This window comes from Oncorhynchus nerka, linkage group LG11, assembly GCF_034236695.1.
Source record: "Oncorhynchus nerka isolate Pitt River linkage group LG11, Oner_Uvic_2.0, whole genome shotgun sequence".
In the NCBI taxonomy this organism is placed as follows: Eukaryota; Metazoa; Chordata; class Actinopteri; order Salmoniformes; family Salmonidae; genus Oncorhynchus; species Oncorhynchus nerka.
This window is the reverse complement of record NC_088406.1, coordinates 71,488,112-71,510,611: the sequence shown is the minus strand read 5'-3', so window position 1 is coordinate 71,510,611 and position 22,500 is coordinate 71,488,112. Positions and strand designations below refer to the sequence as shown.

The following is a 22,500-nucleotide window of genomic DNA, read 5'->3' as shown; positions in this document are numbered from 1 at the left end:
GACTTTAAAGTGGAGCACTTCATATAGCTTTCAGTAGGATCCCAGTCCTGGAGATGAAAGACTGCTGGGTTCAGCAACTCAACTTGACTGAATAGTACTTACTTACCACACAGCCCTGCTGTTGAATGGAACACAAATAACAGCGTCAATAATGTCAGAGGATTATACCTTTTGCTGATGCTAATGGACTTTAATTGAATTGGATTCAACATCCAAATTAAGAGCTTTAATAATTCTGTGTGATACCGTGGAGTAATTCATGTCCAGCAGGGGATTTTAGAGATGGAAAAGACAATTAATATTATAACAAATAATACGCAGAAAAACGTCACGTCAACTCTGTGTGTGTGTGTGTGTGTGTTACATCACCTCTCTGAGCATGGGGTCGGTGATGGAGCTGAGGTTGATGGTCCCTTCATAGGTCAGGTAGTAGAAGACGTTGAGAGACCTGGTGGCCTCAGGACCCTGCTGCTTGTAGCCAAAGATCAGGTCGATCCACTGGTGCAGCTGGCACGACACAAACTCATCCTCCAGAGCCTGGGAAGACAGGAGGAGAGGAGGAGCCATGGTTAGAGGGGATTGGGCTAAATGAAAGGGTTATTGAGCAGAGTGAGGCAGCGAGGAGCCATGGTTAGAGGGGATTGGGCTAAATGAAAGGGTTATTGAGCAGAGTGAGGCAGCGAGGACTCATGGTTAGAGGGGATTTGGATAGATAGAGTGGTACAAGAGGACCCAAAGATTATATCAATAATAGGAGGTAGGGAATCCTTGCAAATAATTGATTGAAGTTGATGTCACTCATAAGCCACAGAACCAAGGGTGGGATTAGACGAAGTCAAATGATTATTTTTATAGGTCTACTGAAGCATTACGAGCAGATACAGTAGACCTGCTAAACTGAAAATTGTTTGCCACTAATTGTTGTAATTCCAGAACGCTTACTCCACTCCCCCAACCCCCACAAAAAGCTGCAACTCAAAGCAGAACTTGTTCAAAGTCATTTCAATAGCAGATAGCAGCACTGACTATCATCTGCATAATGAAGAAAATGCTCCAAGAGACTCCAATGCTAATCGTGTGAAAACACTCTGTTCTAGTAGGACGTTGGGGACTCATTTTGGACTCTTCTTCCCCTTTCGTGGGACGACGAGACGAGATAATGTATATAGCGGTGCTTTGGAATGTCTCTGTCGCAGCATAACATTGAGATACAAGCTGTTTTTCTACTCATTAGCTGGCAAAGAAGGGAAAACATTTATGGTTTCTCATAAAAAGAGCGATTGTGTTAATTTCTGGAAAAGCTGTCGGCACGGCAACAACAAAGGCTTCTAAACGCGTTCCAAATTAGAATGAGGAGGCCTTGATTGTCATTGCTGCCTTGTGGCACATTAATTCTGTGACAAAACATTAAACCGGTACACTTAAATGGCAATTTATATCATTTAAATGTTTACAGCCGGGGCTGGCCCATCACTCACTTAAATGTGACTTTCTGACAGCTAATTTTCCTTCTAATTCTCTCTCACTCTCTTAATTATAACTTTCAATCAGGGAGGAACGGCGGAGAGAGAGAGAAAGCGAGAGAGAAAATAGAGAGAAAGAAAGAGATGGGAAAAGAAAGGTAGTGCGAGAAGAATGAGATTCAGAGAGAGAGAGAGAGAGAGAGAGAGAGAGAGAGAGGAGGTGGTGAGCGAGAAAGAGAGAGAGGAGGTGGTGAGCGAGAAAGAGAGAGCGAACAGCTCGACGCCTGCTGCCTGTATGCCATCATGACATCTCCCCCTGACGGGGCGATCGAGCCTCAGCCTGATGGTAAACTGTGAAAGCTCTTGTATAATGACTTTATGAGCCGTGGAAACAACATCAATAAATTGGTCGGTGTCAAGGAGAGAGAGAAAAGGCCCTGGGGCGGCAGAGCACTGAAAGGTCTCTGGGTTTTAATGTGGAACTGGGTCTGCGTCCTAAATGTGACCATGTCCTTCCTACCTACCTACCTACCTACCTACATACATATATATATATATATATATATATAGCGCCCTATGGGCCCGGGTCAAAATGAGTGCACTAACTAGGGAGTAAACATGTTATATAAGTGCATAACAAATTGTGTGAATAGGTTACACTTCATGGTTCTTTTTTGTAAATGTTCAACAATTATACTTCCGCAATTATAGTTTGGCAACCTGGAAACATGGTGAAATTAGTAGCCACAGAAAGCGCAATTATTTTCCCCCTTTAAAACACACAACCAAATATGAGAGAATATCAATGTTTTGGGAGTAATTATCAATAAGACCAAACAGAGCACCCCAGGAATAGGGTACCCCTGGAACAGAGCACCCCTGGAACAGAGCACCCCTGGAACAGAGCACCCCTGGAACAGAGCACCCCTGGAACAGAGCACCCCAGGAACAGAGCACCCCTGGAACAGAGCACCCCTGGAACAGAGCACCCCAGGAACAGAGCACCCCTGGAACAGAGCACCCCAGGAACAGAGCACCCCTGGAACAGAGCACCCCTGGAACAGAGCACCCCTGGAACAGAGCACCCCAGGAACAGAGCACCCCTGGAACAGAGCACCCCAGGAACAGAGCACCCCAGGAACAGAGCACCCCAGGAACAGAGCACCCCTGGAACAGAGCACCCCAGGAACAGCACCCCAGGAACAGAGCACCCCTGGAACAGAGCACCCCTGGAACAGAGCACCCCACAGAGCACCCCTGGAACAGAGCACCCCAGGAACAGAGCACCCCAGGAACAGAGCACCCCAGGAACAGAGCACCCCTGGAACAGAGCACCCCTGGAACAGAGCACCCCTGGAACAGAGCACCCCAGGAACAGAGCACCCCTGGAACAGAGCACCCCAGGAACAGAGCACCCCTGGAACAGAGCACCCCTGGAACAGAGCACCCCTGGAACAGAGCACCCCTGGAACAGAGCACCCCTGGAACAGAGCACCCCTGGAACAGAGGTGCAGAGTCCAGGCTTCTTGTCTGCATTTCCTCCGACATAAACACACTTATGTTAATACGTTCAAAGCTCTGTGTCAGAGAGTGATTCATTTTATTAGGGCTACATGTCTATTAGAATCCAGGACAGGCCTCTTAATGACAAGCTGACTGGGGGCCGATGGGGGACCGGTGTGTATGTGTGACAGAGAGAGATCAGTTCATTATGCGCTAGGCCTGACCTTTGACGGGGCCCTGCTCCCTCTGTTTCTAAACTAATGCAGAGTCTGATGGCCATTTAATGCGTGCTGCAATCTCCTGTCAATCAAGGCAGGGAAACAAAGAACAGCCTGTGTTATTGCAGCACCCTCTCCAGAGGCCCGCCTTTATGGTAATGAGGTTCTAGCATTTGGGGAAAGGGGAATAGTATTGTGCGTGTGCCTGTGTGTCTGTCTCTGACTGAAATGCACTTGTTTGGTAGTGCCTAGAAATCCCCTCTCTCATCAGTGATTCAGGGAGCGTTTGGTAGTGCCTGCGGAGGTATAGTGAACTAGCTCTGTGGTGTGTCTTTCAAAGCCTCTCAGTCTGTGCTGCTAAAAGAGAGGCCCAATGTCAATTCTACCCTGTGTTCTCCCAGACATGTTTGATCAACAAGCAAAACGTTTGTGGGAGAACCATCTCTTTATTTTATTTTTTAAATTGTGTGTGTGTGTGTGTGTGTGTGTGTGTGTGGGGGGGGGTCAGTGTATTTTAGTTCTCTTTTGTTTGATTTTAATTCCATCCTTCAGCCTACCCTCAACTGTGCTGTGATGTTTGACAACGTTTCTGTTGTCAAAGTTTCTAGTTTCAAAGATAAATTAAAGATTACAATTTTTGCGAAAAGTATTGTTATATTAAAAACCCTTCTTTGTTAAGTTAAGATAAAACCATTCCTCGTCAGAGGCAGGAGTCTTGTGTAGACTAGAGAGAGACAGAAGTGTTGTGTTGACTAGAGAGTGCCAGAAGTCTTGTGTAGACTAGAGAGAGACAGAAGTGTTGTGTTGACTAGAGAGAGCCAGAAGTCTTGTGTAGACTAGAGAGAGACAGAAGTGTTGTGTTGACTAGAGAGAGCCAGAAGTCTTGCGTAGACTAGAGAGAGACAGAAGTGTTGCGTAGACTAGAGAGAGACAGAAGTGTTGTGTAGACTAGAGAGAGACAGAAGTGTTGTGTTGACTAGAGAGAGCCAGAAGTCTTGCGTAGACTAGAGAGAGACAGAAGTGTTGCGTAGACTAGAGAGAGACAGAAGTGTTGTGTAGACTAGAGAGTGCCAGAAGTGTTGCGTAGACTAGAGAGTGCCAGAAGTCTTGCGTAGACTAGAGAGAGACAGAAGTGTTGCGTAGACTAGAGAGAGACAGAAGTGTTGCGTAGACTAGAGAGAGCCAGAAGGCTTGCGTAGACTAGAGAGAGAGAAGTGTTGTGTAGACTAGAGAGAGAGAGGGAGGAGTGTTGTGTTGACTAGAGAGAGCCAGAAGTCTTGCGTAGACTAGAGAGAGAGAGAGAAGTGTTGCGTAGACTAGAGAGAGAGAGAAGTGTTGCGTAGACTAGAGAGAGAGCCAGAAGTCTTGTGTAGACTAGAGAGAGAGCCAGAAGTCTTGTGTAGACTAGAGAGAGCCAGAAGTGTTGTGTAGACTAGAGAGAGCCAGAAGTGTTGTGTAGACTAGAGAGAGCCAGAAGTGTTGTGTAGACTAGAAGGGGCCAGAAGTGTTGTGTAGACTAGAGAGAGCCAGAAGTGTTGTGTTGACTAGAGAGAGCCAGAAGTGTTGTGTAGACTAGAGAGAGCCAGAAGTGTTGTGTAGACTAGAGAGAGCCAGAAGTGTTGTGTTGACTAGAGAGCCAGAAGTGTTGTGTAGACTAGAGAGAGCCAGAAGTGTTGTGTAGACTAGAGAGAGCCAGAAGTGTTGTGTAGACTAGAGAGAGCCAGAAGTGTTGTGTTGACTAGAGAGAGCCAGAAGTGTTGTGTTGACTAGAGAGAGCCAGAAGTGTTGTGTAGACTAGAGAGAGCCAGAAGTGTTGTGTAGACTAGAGAGAGCCAGAAGTGTTGTGTTGACTAGAGAGAGCCAGAAGTGTTGTGTAGACTAGAGAGAGCCAGCAGTGTTGTGTTGACTAGAGAGAGCCAGAAGTGTTGTGTTGACTAGAGAGAGCCAGAAGTGTTGTGTAGACTAGAGAGAGCCAGAAGTGTTGTGTAGAATAGAGAGAGCCAGAAGTGTTGTGTTGACTAGAGAGAGCCAGAAGTGTTGTGTAGACTAGAGAGCCAGATTCCTGAGGAGAGATCCAGATCCACTAAGGGAGATCCAGCAGGCAGCAGGGTTATTGATGGGCCAATTAGTAGCCACTGTCTGTTTCATCCTGTTCCACCGGGAATCCTCTGATAATTCAAGAATAATTTAGCATGCCTTTATGTAAATGCCTGGCAGGGGGTGGATGGCACCGACATATCACTACACTACCGTTATCAGGAGGTTTCTATCACTACACGACTGTTATCAGGAGGTTTCTATCACTACACGACTGTTATCAGGAGGTTTCTATCACTACATTACTGTTATCAGGAGGTTTCTATCACTACACTACTGTTATCAGGAGGTTTCTATCACTACACTACTGTTATCAGGAGGTTTCTATCACTACACTACTGTTATCGGGAGGTTTCTATCACTACACTACTGTTATCAGGAGGTTTCTATCACTACTGTTATCAGGAGGTTTCTATCACTACATTACCGTTATCAGGAGGTTTCTATCACTACACTACCGTTATCAGGAGGTTTCTATCACTACACTACCGTTATCAGGAGGTTTCTATCACTACATCTTTCTATCACTACACTACTGTTATCAGGAGGTTTCTATCACTACACTACCGTTATCAGGAGGTTTCTATCACTACACTACCGTTATCAGGAGGTTTCTATCACTACACTACTGTTATCAGGAGGTTTCTATCACTACACTACTGTTATCAGGAGGTTTCTATCACTACTGTTATCAGGAGGTTTCTATCACTACACTACCGTTATCAGGAGGTTTCTATCACTACACTACTGTTATCAGGAGGTTTCTATCACTACACTACTGTTATCAGGAGGTTTCTATCACTACTGTTATCAGGAGGTTTCTATCACTACACTACTGTTATCAGGAGGTTTCTATCACTACACTACTGTTATCAGGAGGTTTCTATCACTACTGTTATCAGGAGGTTTCTATCACTACTGTTATCAGGAGGTTTCTATCACTACTGTTATCAGGAGGTTTCTATCACTACTGTTATCAGGAGGTTTCTATCACTACTGTTATCAGGTTTCTATCACTACACTACTGTTATCAGGTTTCTATCACTACACTACTGTTATCAGGAGGTTTCTATCACTACACTACTGTTATCAGGAGGTTTCTATCACTACACTACTGTTATCAGGTTTCTATCACTACACTACTGTTATCAGGAGGTTTCTATCACTACACTACTGTTATCAGGAGGTTTCTATCACTACACTACTGTTATCAGGAGGTTTCTATCACTACACTACTGTTATCAGGAGGTTTCTATCACTACACTACTGTTATCAGGAGGTTTCTATCACTACACTACTGTTATCAGGAGGTTTCTATCACTACTGTTATCAGGAGGTTTCTATCACTACTGTTATCAGGAGGTTTCTATCACTACTACTGTTATCAGGAGGTTTCTATCACTACACTACTGTTATCAGGAGGTTTCTATCACTACACTACTGTTATCAGGAGGTTTCTATCACTACTGTTATCAGGAGGTTTCTATCACTACTGTTATCAGGAGGTTTCTATCACTACACTACTGTTATCAGGAGGTTTCTATCACTACACTACTGTTATCAGGAGGTTTCTATCACTACACTACTGTTATCAGGAGGTTTCTATCACTACTGTTATCAGGAGGTTTCTATCACTACACTACTGTTATCAGGAGGTTTCTATCACTACACTACTGTTATCAGGAGGTTTCTATCACTACACTACTGTTATCAGGAGGTTTCTATCACTACACTACCGTTATCAGGAGGTTTCTATCACTACACTACTGTTTCTATCACTACACTACTGTTATCAGGTTTCTATCACTACACTACTGTTATCAGGAGGTTTCTATCACTACACTACTGTTATCAGGAGGTTTCTATCACTACACTACTGTTATCAGGAGGTTTCTATCACTACTGTTATCAGGAGGTTTCTATCACTACTGTTATCAGGAGGTTTCTATCACTACACTACTGTTATCAGGAGGTTTCTATCACTACACTACTGTTATCAGGAGGTTTCTATCACTACACTACCGTTATCAGGAGGTTTCTATCACTACACTTTCTATCACTACTGTTATCAGGAGGTTTCTATCACTACACTACTGTTATCAGGAGGTTTCTATCACTACTGTTATCAGGAGGTTTCTATCACTACACTGTTATCAGGAGGTTTCTATCACTACACTACTGTTATCAGGAGGTTTCTATCACTACACTACTGTTATCAGGAGGTTTCTATCACTACACTACTGTTATCAGGAGGTTTCTATCACTACTGTTATCAGGATCACTACACTACTGTTATCAGGTTTCTATCACTACACTACTGTTATCAGGAGGTTTCTATCACTACTGTTATCAGGAGGTTTCTATCACTACACTACTGTTATCAGGAGGTTTCTATCACTACACTACTGTTATCAGGAGGTTTCTATCACTACTGTTATCAGGAGGTTTCTATCACTACTGTTATCAGGAGGTTTCTATCACTACTGTTATCAGGAGGTTTCTATCACTACACTACTGTTATCAGGAGGTTTCTATCACTACACTACTGTTATCAGGAGGTTTCTATCACTACACTACTGTTATCAGGAGGTTTCTATCACTACACTACCGTTATCAGGAGGTTTCTATCACTACACTACTGTTATCAGGAGGTTTCTATCACTACACTACTGTTATCAGGAGGTTTCTATCACTACTGTTATCAGGAGGTTTCTATCACTACTGTTATCAGGAGGTTTCTATCACTACACTACTGTTATCAGGAGGTTTCTATCACTACACTACTGTTATCAGGAGGTTTCTATCACTACTGTTATCAGGAGGTTTCTATCACTACTGTTATCAGGAGGTTTCTATCACTACTGTTATCAGGAGGTTTCTATCACTACACTACTGTTATCAGGAGGTTTCTATCACTACACTACTGTTATCAGGAGGTTTCTATCACTACACTACTGTTATCAGGAGGTTTCTATCACTACACTACCGTTATCAGGAGGTTTCTATCACTACTGTTATCAGGAGGTTTCTATCACTACTGTTATCAGGAGGTTTCTATCACTACACTACTGTTATCAGGAGGTTTCTATCACTACACTACTGTTATCAGGAGGTTTCTATCACTACACTACTGTTATCAGGAGGTTTCTATCACTACTGTTATCAGGAGGTTTCTATCACTACTGTTATCAGGAGGTTTCTATCACTACACTACTGTTATCAGGAGGTTTCTATCACTACACTACTGTTATCAGGAGGTTTCTATCACTACACTACTGTTATCAGGAGGTTTCTATCACTACTACTTATCAGGAGGTTTCTATCACTACACTACTGTTATCAGGAGGTTTCTATCACTACACTACTGTTATCAGGAGGTTTCTATCACTACACTACTGTTATCAGGAGGTTTCTATCACTACTGTTATCAGGAGGTTTCTATCACTACACTACCGTTATCAGGAGGTTTCTATCACTACACTACCGTTATCAGGAGGTTTCTATCACTACACTACCGTTATCAGGAGGTTTCTATCACTACACTACCGTTATCAGGAGGTTTCTATCACGACACTACCGTTATCAGGAGGTTTCTATCACTACACTACTGTTATCAGGAGGTTTCTATCACCAACTGCTGTTATCAGTCAAACTGTTTAGGAGGTTTCTATGTTGCCAACTGAGAATTGTTTGTCGCCTAGTCATGTGTAAAGCTTCAAATGCCAGACATTTCACACTTTTATAGCGGTGAATTTTTACCAATAATATCTATATATTTTTAAAATCTGTCTCTAAATGACACAAAACATTGTATTAATAGATTTCTGGGGGAAAAGTTATCAGGGGTTAATTTCCCTGTTATCAGGAGCTATCATTTTCAGGAGGTTTCTACCCTGTATTCCTCAGTTCCTCTGTCTGGGTTGTGATGTTGGTTCCAATGAAAACGTACAGGAGGTTTCTACTACCGTTACAGGATTTGTTAACAGTGACGGCACGCCATGCTCACGTTTCCTCTACTGTCTGATGTTATCAGAGAGGAGAGGGGTTTCTATCTACCTACTCATTTCTATACACAGACGGCACGCCATATCAGGAGGTTTCTATCACTACACTGATGTTATCAGAGAGGTTTCTATCACTACCTTCATTATCAGGAGGTTTCTATCGCCATGTTCATCAGTTTCTATCTACGGCTGTCTGATGTTACAGAGAGGTTTCTATCACTACACTACCGGGAGCTTTCTATACACTAGACTACTGTTATGCAGGAGGTTTCTATCACTACTGTCTGATGTTACAGGAGGTTTCTATCACTACCTTTATCACAGGAGGTTTCTATCATGCATCACTGTCTGATGTTATCAGGAGGTTTCTATATACACTACTGTTATCAGGAGGTTTCTATCACCATGCTTTCTATCACTACGTTTCCTCTACGCTGTCTGATGTTATCAGAGAGGTTTCTATCACTACTACCTTCATATACACAGAGAGGTTTCTATCACTCACGTTTCCTCAGGAGGTTTCTGATGTTACAGATCAGGAGGTTTCTATCAGTTATCAGGAGGTTTCTATCACTACCGTTATCAGGAGGTTTCTATCACTATACACAGTTATCAGGAGGTTTCTATCGCTACACTACTGCTCACGTTTTTCCTCTACTGTCTGATTTATCAGGAGGTACCTTCATATACACAGAGACGGCACGCCATGCTCACGTTATCAGGAGGTTTCTATCTACGGCTGTCTGATGTTACAGATCAGAGAGGGAGGTTTCGGGCTACCTTCATATACACAGTTATCAGGTTATCAGCTACGTTATCCATGCTCACGTTTCCTCTACGTTATCAGCTGTCTGATGTTACAGAGAGGGGCGGGGTTTCTATCACTTCATATACACTACTGTTATCAGGAGGTTTCGCCATGTTATCAGGAGGTTTCTATCACTTTGTTATCAGGAGGTTTCTATCACTGTCTGATGTTACAGAGAGGAGGTTTCTATCACACAGAGGACGGCACGCCATGCTCACGTTATCAGGAGGTTTCTCTACGGCTGTCTGATGTTACAGAGAGGGAGAGGGGCTACCTTCATATTTCTACACAGAGACGGCACGCCATGCTCACACTACGGCTGTCTGATGTTACAGAGAGGGGTTTCTAGTTAGGGGCTACCTTCATATACACAGAGACTGTTATCAGCTACGCCATGCTCACGTTTCCTCTTATCAGCTGTCTGATGTTACAGAGGTTTCTAGGGGAGCACTACACTTCATTTCTATACACAGAGACGGCACGCCATGCTTTCTCTACGGCTGTCTGATGTTACAGAGAGGAGAGTTTCATATACACAGAGACGGCACGCCATGCTCACGTTTCCTCTACTGTCTGATGTTACAGAGAGAGAGCGGGGCTATCACTTCATATACACAGAGGTTTCTACGTTATCAGCACGCCATGCTCACGTTTCCTCTACGGCTGTCTGATGTTACAGAGAGGGAGCACTACCTTCATATTTCTACACAGAGACGTTATCAGCACGCCATGCTCACGTTTCCTCTACGGCTGTCTGATGTTACAGAGAGGTTTCTATCACTACACTACTGTTATCACACAGAGACGGCACGCCATGCTCACGTTTCCTCTACGGCTGTCTGATGTTACAGAGAGGGGAGAGGGGCTACCTTTTCTATACACAGAGACGGCACGCCATGCTCACGTTTCCTCTACGGCTGTCTGATGTTACAGAGAGGAGCGGGGTTTCTACCTTCATATACACAGAGATCGGCACGCCATGCTCACGTTTCCTCTACGGCTGTCTGATGTTACAGAGGTTTAGAGGAGAGGGGCTACCTTCATATACACAGAGACGGCACGCCATTTTTACGTTTCCTCTACGGCTGTCTGATGTTACAGAGGGGAGAAGGGCTACCTTCATATACACAGAGACGGCACGCCATGCTCACGTTCCTCTGTCGGCTGTTGTGATGTTGTTTCCAGATGAAAACACAGGACCTTTATACACAGTGACGGCACGCCATGCTCACGTTTCCTCTACGGCTGTCTGATGTTACAGAGAGGGGAGAGGGGCTACCTTCATATACACAGAGACGGCACGCCATGCTCACGTTTCCTCTACGGCTGTCTGATGTTACAGAGAGGGGAGCGGGCTACCTTCATATACACAGAGACGGCACGCCATGCTCACGTTTCCTCTACGGCTGTCTGATGTTACAGAGAGGGGAGCGGGGCTACCTTCATATACACAGAGACGGCACGCCATGCTCACGTTTCCTCTACGGCTGTCTGATGTTACAGAGAGGGGTGGGGGCTACCTTCATATACACAGAGACGGCACGCCATGCTCACGTTTCCTCTACGGCTGTCTGATGTTACAGAGAGGGGAGCGGGGCTACCTTCATATACACAGAGACGGCACGCCATGCTCACGTTTCCTCTACGGCTGTCTGATGTTACAGAGAGGGGAGCGGGCTACCTTCATATACACAGAGACGGCACGCCATGCTCACGTTTCCTCTACGGCTGTCTGATGTTACAGAGAGGGGAGAGGGGCTACCTTCATATACACAGAGACGGCACGCCATGCTCACGTTTCCTCTACGGCTGTCTGATGTTACAGAGAGGGGAGTGGGGCTACCTTCATATACACAGAGACGGCACGCCATGCTCACGTTTCCTCTACGGCTGTCTGATGTTACAGAGAGGGGCTACCTTCATATACACAGAGACGGCACGCCATGCTCACGTTTCCTCTACGGCTGTCTGATGTTACAGAGAGGGGGGGGGGCTACCTTCATATACACAGAGACGGCACGCCATGCTCACGTTTCCTCTACGGCTGTCTGATGTTACAGAGAGGGGAGAGGGGCTACCTTCATATACACAGAGACGGCACGCCATGCTCACGTTTCCTCTACGGCTGTCTGATGTTACAGAGAGGGGAGAGGGGCTACCTTCATATACACAGAGACGGCACGCCATGCTCACGTTTCCTCTACGGCTGTCTGATGTTACAGAGAGGAGAGCGGGCTACCTTCATATACACAGAGACGGCACGCCATGCTCACGTTTCCTCTACGGCTGTCTGATGTTACAGAGAGGGGAGCGGGGCTACCTTCATATACACAGAGACGGCACGCCATGCTCACGTTTCCTCTACGGCTGTCTGATGTTACAGAGAGGGGAGCGGGGCTACCTTCATATACACAGAGACGGCACGCCATGCTCACGTTTCCTCTACGGCTGTCTGATGTTACAGAGAGGGGAGAGGGGCTACCTTCATATACACAGAGACGGCACGCCATGCTCACGTTTCCTCTACGGCTGTCTGATGTTACAGAGAGGGGAGCGGGCTACCTTCATATACACAGAGACGGCACGCCATGCTCACGTTTCCTCTACGGCTGTCTGATGTTACAGAGAGGGGAGCGGGCTACCTTCATATACACAGAGACGGCACGCCATGCTCACGTTTCCTCTACGGCTGTCTGATGTTACAGAGAGGAGAGCGGGGCTACCTTCATATACACAGAGACGGCACGCCATGCTCACGTTTCCTCTACGGCTGTCTGATGTTACAGAGAGGGGAGCGGGCTACCTTCATATACACAGAGACGGCACGCCATGCTCACGTTTCCTCTACGGCTGTCTGATGTTACAGAGAGGGAGCGGGGCTACCTTCATATACACAGAGACGGCACGCCATGCTCACGTTTCCTCTACGGCTGTCTGATGTTACAGAGAGGGAGCGGGGCTACCTTCATATACACAGAGACGGCACGCCATGCTCACGTTTCCTCTACGGCTGTCTGATGTTACAGAGAGGGGAGAGGGGCTACCTTCATATACACAGAGACGGCACGCCATGCTCACGTTTCCTCTACGGCTGTCTGATGTTACAGAGAGGGGAGCGGGGCTACCTTCATATACACAGAGACGGCACGCCATGCTCACGTTTCCTCTACGGCTGTCTGATGTTACAGAGAGGGGAGAGGGGCTACCTTCATATACACAGAGACGGCACGCCATGCTCACGTTTCCTCTACGGCTGTCTGATGTTACAGAGAGGGGAGAGGGGCTACCTTCATATACACAGTGACGGCACGCCATGCTCACGTTTCCTCTACGGCTGTCTGATGTTACAGAGAGGGGAGCGGGCTACCTTCATATACACAGAGACGGCACGCCATGCTCACGTTTCCTCTACGGCTGTCTGATGTTACAGAGAGGGGAGCGGGCTACCTTCATATACACAGAGACGGCCAGTGTGTGTGTGTGTGTGTGTGTGTGTGTGTGTGTGAGTCTGTGTCCAAGCTTACAGTAGTGTGTGTGCGTGCGTGCATGTGTTCGGGGGTGACCTGCTCTGACCAAAAAACCCTTGACTAATAGTGTGTTGAGACTGTGTTACGGTCCAGCTCGGGTCAGCCAATATCTGCCAGACTTCCTGTGCTGCTGAACTGGGCCGTGTGTGAGCCGCTCACAGCTTCCTGCCGCATGGAATTCTGGGAGCTCTTGGGATATGACTGCAGCCTTCCCGTTGACAGATGTCCAGAGGGAGAGACCAGGTTCAGCCCCTGTTCCATCCTTAACTCCCCCAAATGAATTTAATCATTTTGAAAAATGATAAAAACTTAATGTTTACGAAAGACATGTTACTTTGCTATCCGTTACAATGTAGAGGCTCTATCATCTTTCTCATTAGAGACAGACACATTTCTTCCTACCTACAGTCCAGAATAGGCTAAGAGTGGTCAAACTAGGACAGTGGGACTGACCACCAACCAGTGACATACAAGTAACTGCCAAAATAATGGAAACACTTGAGTAAATGAGGGATAACGAAGTATAATGAACTCAGGTGCTTCCACACAGGTGTGGTTTCTGAGTTAATTTCAGCAATTAACATCCCATCATGCTTAGGGTCATGTATAAAATGCCCAGTTGCCTGTTATTATGTCTACCATGTCTAGAAGAGATGTCAATGACCTTGAAAGAGGTTTCTCAAAGGAACATAGGGTTTAAAGGGTGTGTGTGTTTGGTTTGATGATACTTTATTTAACCTTTATATAACTAGGCAAGTCAGTTAAGAACAAATTCGGCCTACCCCGGCAAAACCCTAACCCGGACAACGCTGGGACAATTGTGCGCCGCCCTATGGGACTCCCAATCACGGCCGGTTGTGATACAGCCTGGAATCAAACCAGGGTCTGTAGTGACGCCTCTAGCGCTGAGATGCAGTGCTTTAGACCGCTGCGCCACTCGGGTTATAGGGTTAGGTTTAGGGAAAATATTCATTTGAATGGTAATCCAGTGCTTGGTCCCCACATGGAGAGTAAAACAAACATATGTGTGTCTCAGTCACCAGGACTCAACCCAAATAAACACAAGAGATTCTGGAGCGGTGCCTAAGACAGTGTTTTCCACCACCTTCAACAAAACACAGAATTATGGAAATTATTGTGGAAGAACACACAGGCTCGTGGTGCCCAACACCCTTTTAAGACTCTTTATGTTGGTGTTTCCTTTATTTTGGCAGTTACCTGTACATTGCCCATACATTGAACTTTATAGGGGTGGATTTCACTGCTCTTAATGGGGTGCCACTGAATTTCCTCTTCCTTACCAGGCCCTAAAAAACCTTTTTAACCTTTTTAAGGTCTTAAGGAAACCTGTCTGTAAGAATGTTAAAATGTCACTTAACAAATCAATCCCCCCATTTGCATGTGTGTGATCGAACACACATGTCCAGTGCAGGCAGAGTGACAGCCCTATTGATTACAACTAGATTAGGGCGGACATTCATCAGGCTTATGCACTCCTACACTCCTCACAACACAATGGGCAGAGTCAAATCAGATACCCACACTGTATATAGACAGAATATTCAACAGCTCAGATCCCAGCTAAGAACCCCCCCCCCCCCTCCAGATTCCAGCTAAGAACCCCCCCCTTCCAGATCCCAGCTAAGTAACACTACCAGATCAAACAATCAGTCCACAACTTACAGAAATCCCCATGATACCCATATAATATTTCCACCCCCAACCTCAAAAGTTCCAAAAGAATAATAACTCTCTCTCCCTCCCCCTCTTTCTCATCCCTTCCTTTCCAGGCATGTCCTGCTCCCTTTCATCTGGGGTTTGGTTTTGCTGTGTTTGACGAGTATCTGATTAAAGGACCTATTAGCTCGCATTGGCCGAGGAGCCCGACGTCAGTTTGCAGCAGGTATGTGAATAAGGGAAATGGAATGTTAGCTTCCACGGCTGCTGCCTCCTTGGCTCTCATTCCTTACGTCATGCCCCAGTTCCCCTCTCCCGTCCTGGGGGCCCAGGCTCTGAGCTCTGCCTCCTTGGCTCTCATTCCTTACGTCATGCCCCAGTTCCCCTCTCCCGTCCTGGGGGCCCAGGCTCTGAGCTCTGCCTCCTTGGCTCTCATTCCTTACGTCATGCCCCAGTTCCCCTCTCCCGTCCTGGGGGCCCAGGATCTGAGCTCTGCCTCCTTAGCTCTCATTCCTTACGTCATGCCCCAGTTCCCCTCTCCCGTCCTGGGGGCCCAGGCTCTGAGCTCTGCCTCCTTAGCTCTCATTCCTTACGTCATGCCCCAGTTCCCCTCTCCAGTCCTGGGGGCCCAGGCTCTGAGCTCTGCCTCTGTGGCCCCTCATTGGGAAAACTCCCACACACACACACAGACAGGCACGCGCCCCCGTGCACACACACACACACCTTTTTCCTCTGTCTCTCCCTCGCGCCTCAATCACGCAGCTTACAACCCTGAGACTTCTAGGTACAGATCATCAGGCAGACACACACACTGTAATGCTGCACTGAGTGGAACCTGACACACAGACACACACGTCTCGCTGGTCTAAGTGGAACCCGAGACGAGACAGCAGGGTGAATATCCTGCTCGGCCGGTGATGAGAAGCAGAGTGAGCTGTGATTGTGTAAAATCTCCCCAAAACAAACATGTCACATAGTATTTGGAAGGGACCTGGAGGGAGGCCTGGCATGTACTGTACTGTAGACTGTGGGTCTAAAGTGGTATGTATGATTCATGGTAAAGAGCAGGCAGTGGGAAAGTGCCATGGTTCTGATTCAATTAACCAATGCAATGAAGCTTTGACATGGCCCACACAGACGTCAACTCTGGGACACACCAATTGTGCGTGACAGCCTACTTCATCAGTTCCCAACTTCCATATGAACCAAAACGACTAGCGCCCTCTAAAAGACGGCGAAATCCTGACGAAGATTAACACAAGACTACCTGGGACTACCCAACCGTGTTTCAGTTTCACAAACAAACACACCCAACCAATCACAGCTCCAGACTGAGGGTCAAACTCAGCAGGAAGAGCAGGTGATGAGTAAAACGGTTCATAAACAGACCAAAAGCTCCAGTTCCCGAGACGAGCATCATTCACCTAGAATAAGGCTAACAAGCTAACACACACATCACCACTGTTAGCATCTACAGTAAGTATGTGAGTAACAGATGAATAAAAGCTCAGTAAACACTCCAGGCGTATCCCGAGGACAGACATACATGTACAGTACCATTAGTTGGAGTTAGTGGCAGAACGTATTGGATGGGGATTTGTTTGGATAGCTGTTGGGAGAGACAGAGAATTGAGAACGAGGCTGTCTCAAATGACTGTGGAGCAGACTGGAGTGTTTAGTTTGGGGGTCTGACAGTCATGTTCCGTGTCTACTCAGAGTGCTCTCTTTCTGGGTAACGTAGTTGATGTGTTGGGTTACAGATTGAAGTTGCTTAGATGATTAAAATATATTATGGAGGTGACTAACTTGTACTCAAAAGCCCCTTTATGTCTGCCGGAGGGGTTCATTCATTCAGGTGAACGACATGTGGGTGAGCGGACCACATAATAATAAATATATAGAGAATAAAGAGAGGAGCACTTACTGTACTGTTAGTATGCGTTTTGGTGGTGGAAGTATAAATAGGAAACGACGTCACACGGACATCTAAAGTGCTGGATGTTATTATTATTATTTTTAAATCAGTAAATGGTGAAAAGAGAATCCGTACACTCCAACTAACAAATCTGAAAAAGTATGTTATTTGGGCCTTCCCAAAAACAGAAGCCCCAGGCTAGATTTGAAGTTCTACCCCAATCTAAAGCCTCTTGAGCTGGGATAGCTTTTACACTTAATGGTTCGGAGTCCTACAGGACGTGCCATTGAATAGACTAAAGGATAGAGAGAGTAAAGAGAGCCGACTGTATGAACGGAAGAACCACTACCGGAAATCCATTACCGGCAAGCAGCTGTGTTCACTTCACATGGAAAATAAACCTTCAAGTTAAATATATAGAGAGACTAGACTTCCAGGGCACATAACCAATTATCAATGCTACCAATATCTTTACACAGTGAATAAAATAAATCAAAAACAAATCAACAAATTTGATCCAGCAGAGATTGGGACACTGGAAGAATAAAATAATCATAATTATGACCGATTTAAGATTTTCATGCAGATTTCATATGGAATTATTATTACTCCCATTTTCTCAGTTGACTTTCCTCCATCGAATCTCACTAGCGGTTTATCATGTGCAACTAGAGATGAAGCATTGCACCTTTAAACATGACTTCTGTTAAGCTGCTCCAGTGTTATAAAGTTGTGATGACCTTCCACATCAGGTTTGTGATGAGAAAACGAGATGAGCTGAGCTGAGATGAGAGCATAGTAAGCAGAGTGAATAGAGACGACTGGGGGATTGATGTCTGTAGAGGAGGAAAGGGAGCTGATATTGAGGGTCATTGAGCCGTGTGTGATGGATGACCTAAACTTGACGTCCTTGTCAAACGTCACGTCTTTGAAATGCAGACCTGAGTGTAGATGAGGGTCAGTGTGTGTGTGTGTGTGGGGGGGGGGCACACATTAATTCCTGCATGCTTGACCGGACACCTAGGCTAGGGACGTAGCGGGGTAAAGATGCCACCTGTCCCACAATCCACCTCAAACACCCAGAGAGAGAGACAGAGAGAGGAAGAGATGGAATATTAGTGAGGGTAAGGAGGGAGAGGGGGAGGGAGAGAAGAGAAAGAAAGCCTCTGCAAAAACTGCAGTGCTGCAGAAAAGCCTCCTGCCAGGCCATGCATGGGCTAAGAGAGAGAGAGAGAGAGAGAGATAGAGAGATGATTGGAGAGAGAGAGATGATTGGAGAGAGAGAGAGATGAGAGGATGGGAGAGAGAGATAGATAGAGAGGATTGGAGAGAGAGAGATGAGAGAGAGACAGAGATAGAGAGGATGGGAGAGAGAGATAGATAGAGAGGATGGGAGAGAGAGAGATAGAGAGGATGGGAGAGAGAGAGAGAGGAAGCAAGAGGGAGAGAGACAGCATTAGCGAGTGAGTGTGTCAGCGGCCATAGATCATGCCATTTCTCAGGCTCCCTCAGCCTCCTCCATTACATCATTGAAGAGGAGGAGGAGAGAGCAGGAGAAGGAGGGGTTAGAGCTCGTAAAACACAGAGCACACAGTAAACATGTCTGCCCTCGCATATGACAATACCCCTTCAGAGAGCGCTGGCTGACGTTGACCAGACGCTGTAGCTCGTTCCCACCCTGCCGCAGGCCCTGTAATGTTATACTGTAGCCTCACAGACTCCCATGCCGGTTGGATGGATCAGCGCTAAGCTAGGCTAACGCTACGTTAGGCTAACCCAGTGAGCTCACTCATTAACTCAGGAACAATGCTGTTAGCAGTTAGCGGTATTAGCAGCTAACCTCAACTCTCACAGCGGTCCCTCTGGGGGTCCTGGGAGAGAGAGAGAGAGGGAGTGAACATTACGGATGTCCCCGGCTGGTGCCTGCCTGATTGTATTGGGAGAGAGAGAGTTGTGGAGATGAGAGGCGAATGTAAACATGGGTGAACTTTGACCCCGTGTAGCCGGTGGTCATACAAGAGGAGCAGAGCAGCCTGGTAGGGTGGTGTGTGGGAAACACACACACACACACCTTCCCTTCCTTCTGACACTTCCCACAGCCCTGATCACACCTCTGTGTAGGGGGGAGCTCTATGAATCTGCCAGGGGCACGATACGATCAGCAAAGCAAACATCACTTCAAAATGTCTGATCGGGAAAAAAAAAACAGTCTGACACAGCTCAACTCAAGCACACCAAAACACCCCCCAATCTACCCCTCTCTTTCACATGCTCATAGACTTCAACCATTTTGGATAATGGCCTTGTCCCATATGTTGACACACTTTGCGTGAGGGGCTGTCAGCATATTAGGTTGACAGACCTCAGTGCTTGGACAGAGAAGAACGAGTAGGGTGGGTATCGTTATGGGGTCTCAGTGAGTAACACCATGTGGGTCAAGTTAAAGTGGCTCTCGTCTCTCAGCACGGCCAGGCCCAAGCTTTTGAGGTTGGCTCACTGATCCCGGCTGGCTGGCGGAGTAGGAGAGACAGTGTGATGCTCCCAACAAACAAACGGTGTGTGTGTGTGTCCATTACTGTACTTCACACTAAAGGACTAGCTGCCGTCAACAGGCACTCCACAGAGAAGACGACCGTCTCGTCTGTCCCAGTTACCTGAGGGGAGTGTTCCTGTAGGCTGTCGGACTGCCTGACAGATATTTGACACTTCCAAAGGGACGAGGAGAAGCCGTGGTGGGTTTGGAGTGCAGACCTGTGTTCAACTCTGTCTCCCTCAGCTTCTGTTCCATCAGTCAACTGGTTTGACCCACCAAGCAGCTCCTGAGTGGAGTCTCCCCCCTCTACATTTCTCTCTTTCTGGGTGGGGTCTCCCCCCTCTACATTTCTCTCTTTCTGAGTGGGGTCTCCCCCCTCTACATTTCTCTCTTTCTGGGTGGGGTCTCCCCCCTCTACATTTCTCTCTTTCTGGGTGGGGTCTCCCCCCTCTACATTTCTCTCTTTCTGAGTGGGGTCTCCCCCCTCTACATTTCTCTCTTTCTGGGTGGGGTCTCCCCCCTCTACATTTCTCTCTTTCTGAGTGGGGTCTCCCCCCTCTACATTTCTCTCTTTCTGGGTGGGGTCTCCCCCCTCTACATTTCTCTCTTTCTGAGTGGGGTCTCCCCCCTCTACATTTCTCTCTTTCTGGGTGGGGTCTCCCCCCTCTACATTTCTTTCTTTCTGGGTGGGGTCTCCCCCATCTACATTTCTCTCTTTCTGAGTGGGTTAGTGGATGTTCCTGTCAATCCTTCTGCTGAGCAGAATCTTCATAAAAAGGTCTGAGCATTGTGTTCTTATGGCCTTACGGTCCTTTCCCATGCGTGTAGTTTACGGAGCTGTCAGCAGAGTTACAAGAGGTTAGATGAGTGAGAGGAGCCACACTGAAAGAGTACAATAAACTGAAGGGGAAATATGTATTCATCAAGATCAAATATATAAGATCACGACATAGTCCACTTCCAGGTTGGGCATGTATGTGACTAGTAGAACCAGTAGCCCCGGTGGCTGGTTAAGCCAAAGCACATGATCACCTGCTATTACCCTAATCATAAACATATCTGAGAGAGAGAGAGATAGAGAAGGAGAGAGAAGGAGAGAGAGACAGAGAAGGAGAGAGAAGGAGAGAAAGGAGAGAAAGAGAGAAAGAGAGACAGAAGGAGAGACAGAAGGAGAGACAGAAGGAGAGAGAGAGAGAGAGAGAGAGAGAGAGAGAGAGAGAGAGAGAGAGAGAGAGAGAAGGAGAGAAGGAGAGAGAGAAAAGGAGAGAAGGAGAGAGAGAAAAGGAGAGAAGGAGAGAGAGAAAAGGAGAGAAGAGAGAAAAGGAGAGAGAGAGAAGAGAGAGAGGAGAGAGAAGAGAGAAGGAGAGAGAGAGAGAGAGAGAAGGAGAGAGAGAGAGAGAGAAGAGAGAGAGAGAGAGAGAGAGAGAGGAGAGAGAGAGAGAGAGAGAAGGAGAGAGGAGAGAGGAGAGAGAGAGAAGGAGAGAGAGAGGAGGAGAGAGAGAAGGAGAAGGAGAGAGAGAGAAGGAGAAGGAGAGAGAGAGAAGGAGGAGAGAGAGAGAGAGAGGAGAAGGAGAGAGAGAGAGAGAGAGAGAGAGAGAGAGAGAGAGAGAGAGAGAGAGAGAGAGAAGGAGCGAGAGAGAAAGAGAGAGAGAGAGAAAGGGAAAGAGAGAGAAAGAGAGAAAGAAAGAAAGGATATTTGTCATATATTGTGGAATGCTGGTGAAACATGACAGTGACCAGAGACGTCTAGTTATCTGGCGAGGGGGGATCAAGTTCTTAACCTCTCCCCTGACCCTGTGGTAAAATCAACAATCGCTCCTGATCTCTGTGTCACGCAACATCAAGACCAGAGTAAAGTGTGTGTGTATGTATCTTATTTAACTAGGCAAGTCAGTTAAGAACAAACTTTTATTTACAATGACGGCCTACCAGCAGCCGAACCCAGACGACGCTGGGACAATTGTGCGCCGCCCAAATAACGGCTGGTTGTGAGACAAACTAGAATCGAACCAGGGTGTCTGTAGTGACGCCTCTATTACTGAGAGGGAGTGCCTTACACCGCTGCGCCACTCGGGAGCCCTGTGTGTGTGTGTGTATGTGTGTGTATGGTTAAGGTAAAGACATGGTCTCTCCACCGTGGGCCTGTTTACAATTCCAGTAATCCTGGGTACATCCCAAACCTATGTATTTACAATGAGGGTCATGAATCTTGGAGCTGTATAAGTCAGGGTCAATCAAGGAGCCGTGTTTAGACGGGTGGAGGGTTGGGATGTAGGGGTGGTGGTGGAGGGTTGGGATGTAGAGGGGTGGTGGTGGAGGGTTGGGATATAGAGGGGTGGTGGTGGAGGGTTGGGATATAGAGGCGTGGTGGTGGAGGGTTGGGATATAGAGGGGTGGTGGTGGAGGGTTGGGATATAGAGGGGTGGTGGTGGAGGGTTGGGATGTAGAGGGGTGGTGGTGGAGGGTTGGGATATAGAGGGGTGGTGGTGGAGGGTTGGGATGTAGAGGGGTGGTGGTGGAGGGTTGGGATATAGAGGGGTGGTGGTGGAGGGTTGTGGTGTAGAGGGGTGGTGGTGGAGGGTTGGGATATAGAGGGGTGGTGGTAGAGGGTTGGAGTGTAGAGGGGTGTAAAGGGGTGGTGGTGGAGGGTTGGGATGTAGAGGGGTGGTGGTGGAGGGTTGGGATGTAGAGGGTGGTGGTGGAGGGTGGGGATGTAGAGGGGTGGTGGTGGAGGGTTGGGATGTAGAGGGGTGGT

General features: G+C 46.9%; 1 protein-coding gene across 1 annotated transcript in view; it reads right to left on the bottom strand.

The window, feature by feature from the left end:
* The window catches only part of LOC115124200 (lipopolysaccharide-responsive and beige-like anchor protein), a 295,402-nt gene that overhangs the window by 58,277 nt on the left and 214,625 nt on the right, over positions 1–22,500 (bottom strand). The window contains exon 26 of the mRNA XM_065024108.1: positions 370–537. Within this exon, the coding sequence (XP_064880180.1) occupies positions 370–537 (168 nt within the window). The remainder of the gene's footprint in view (positions 1–369; positions 538–22,500) is intronic.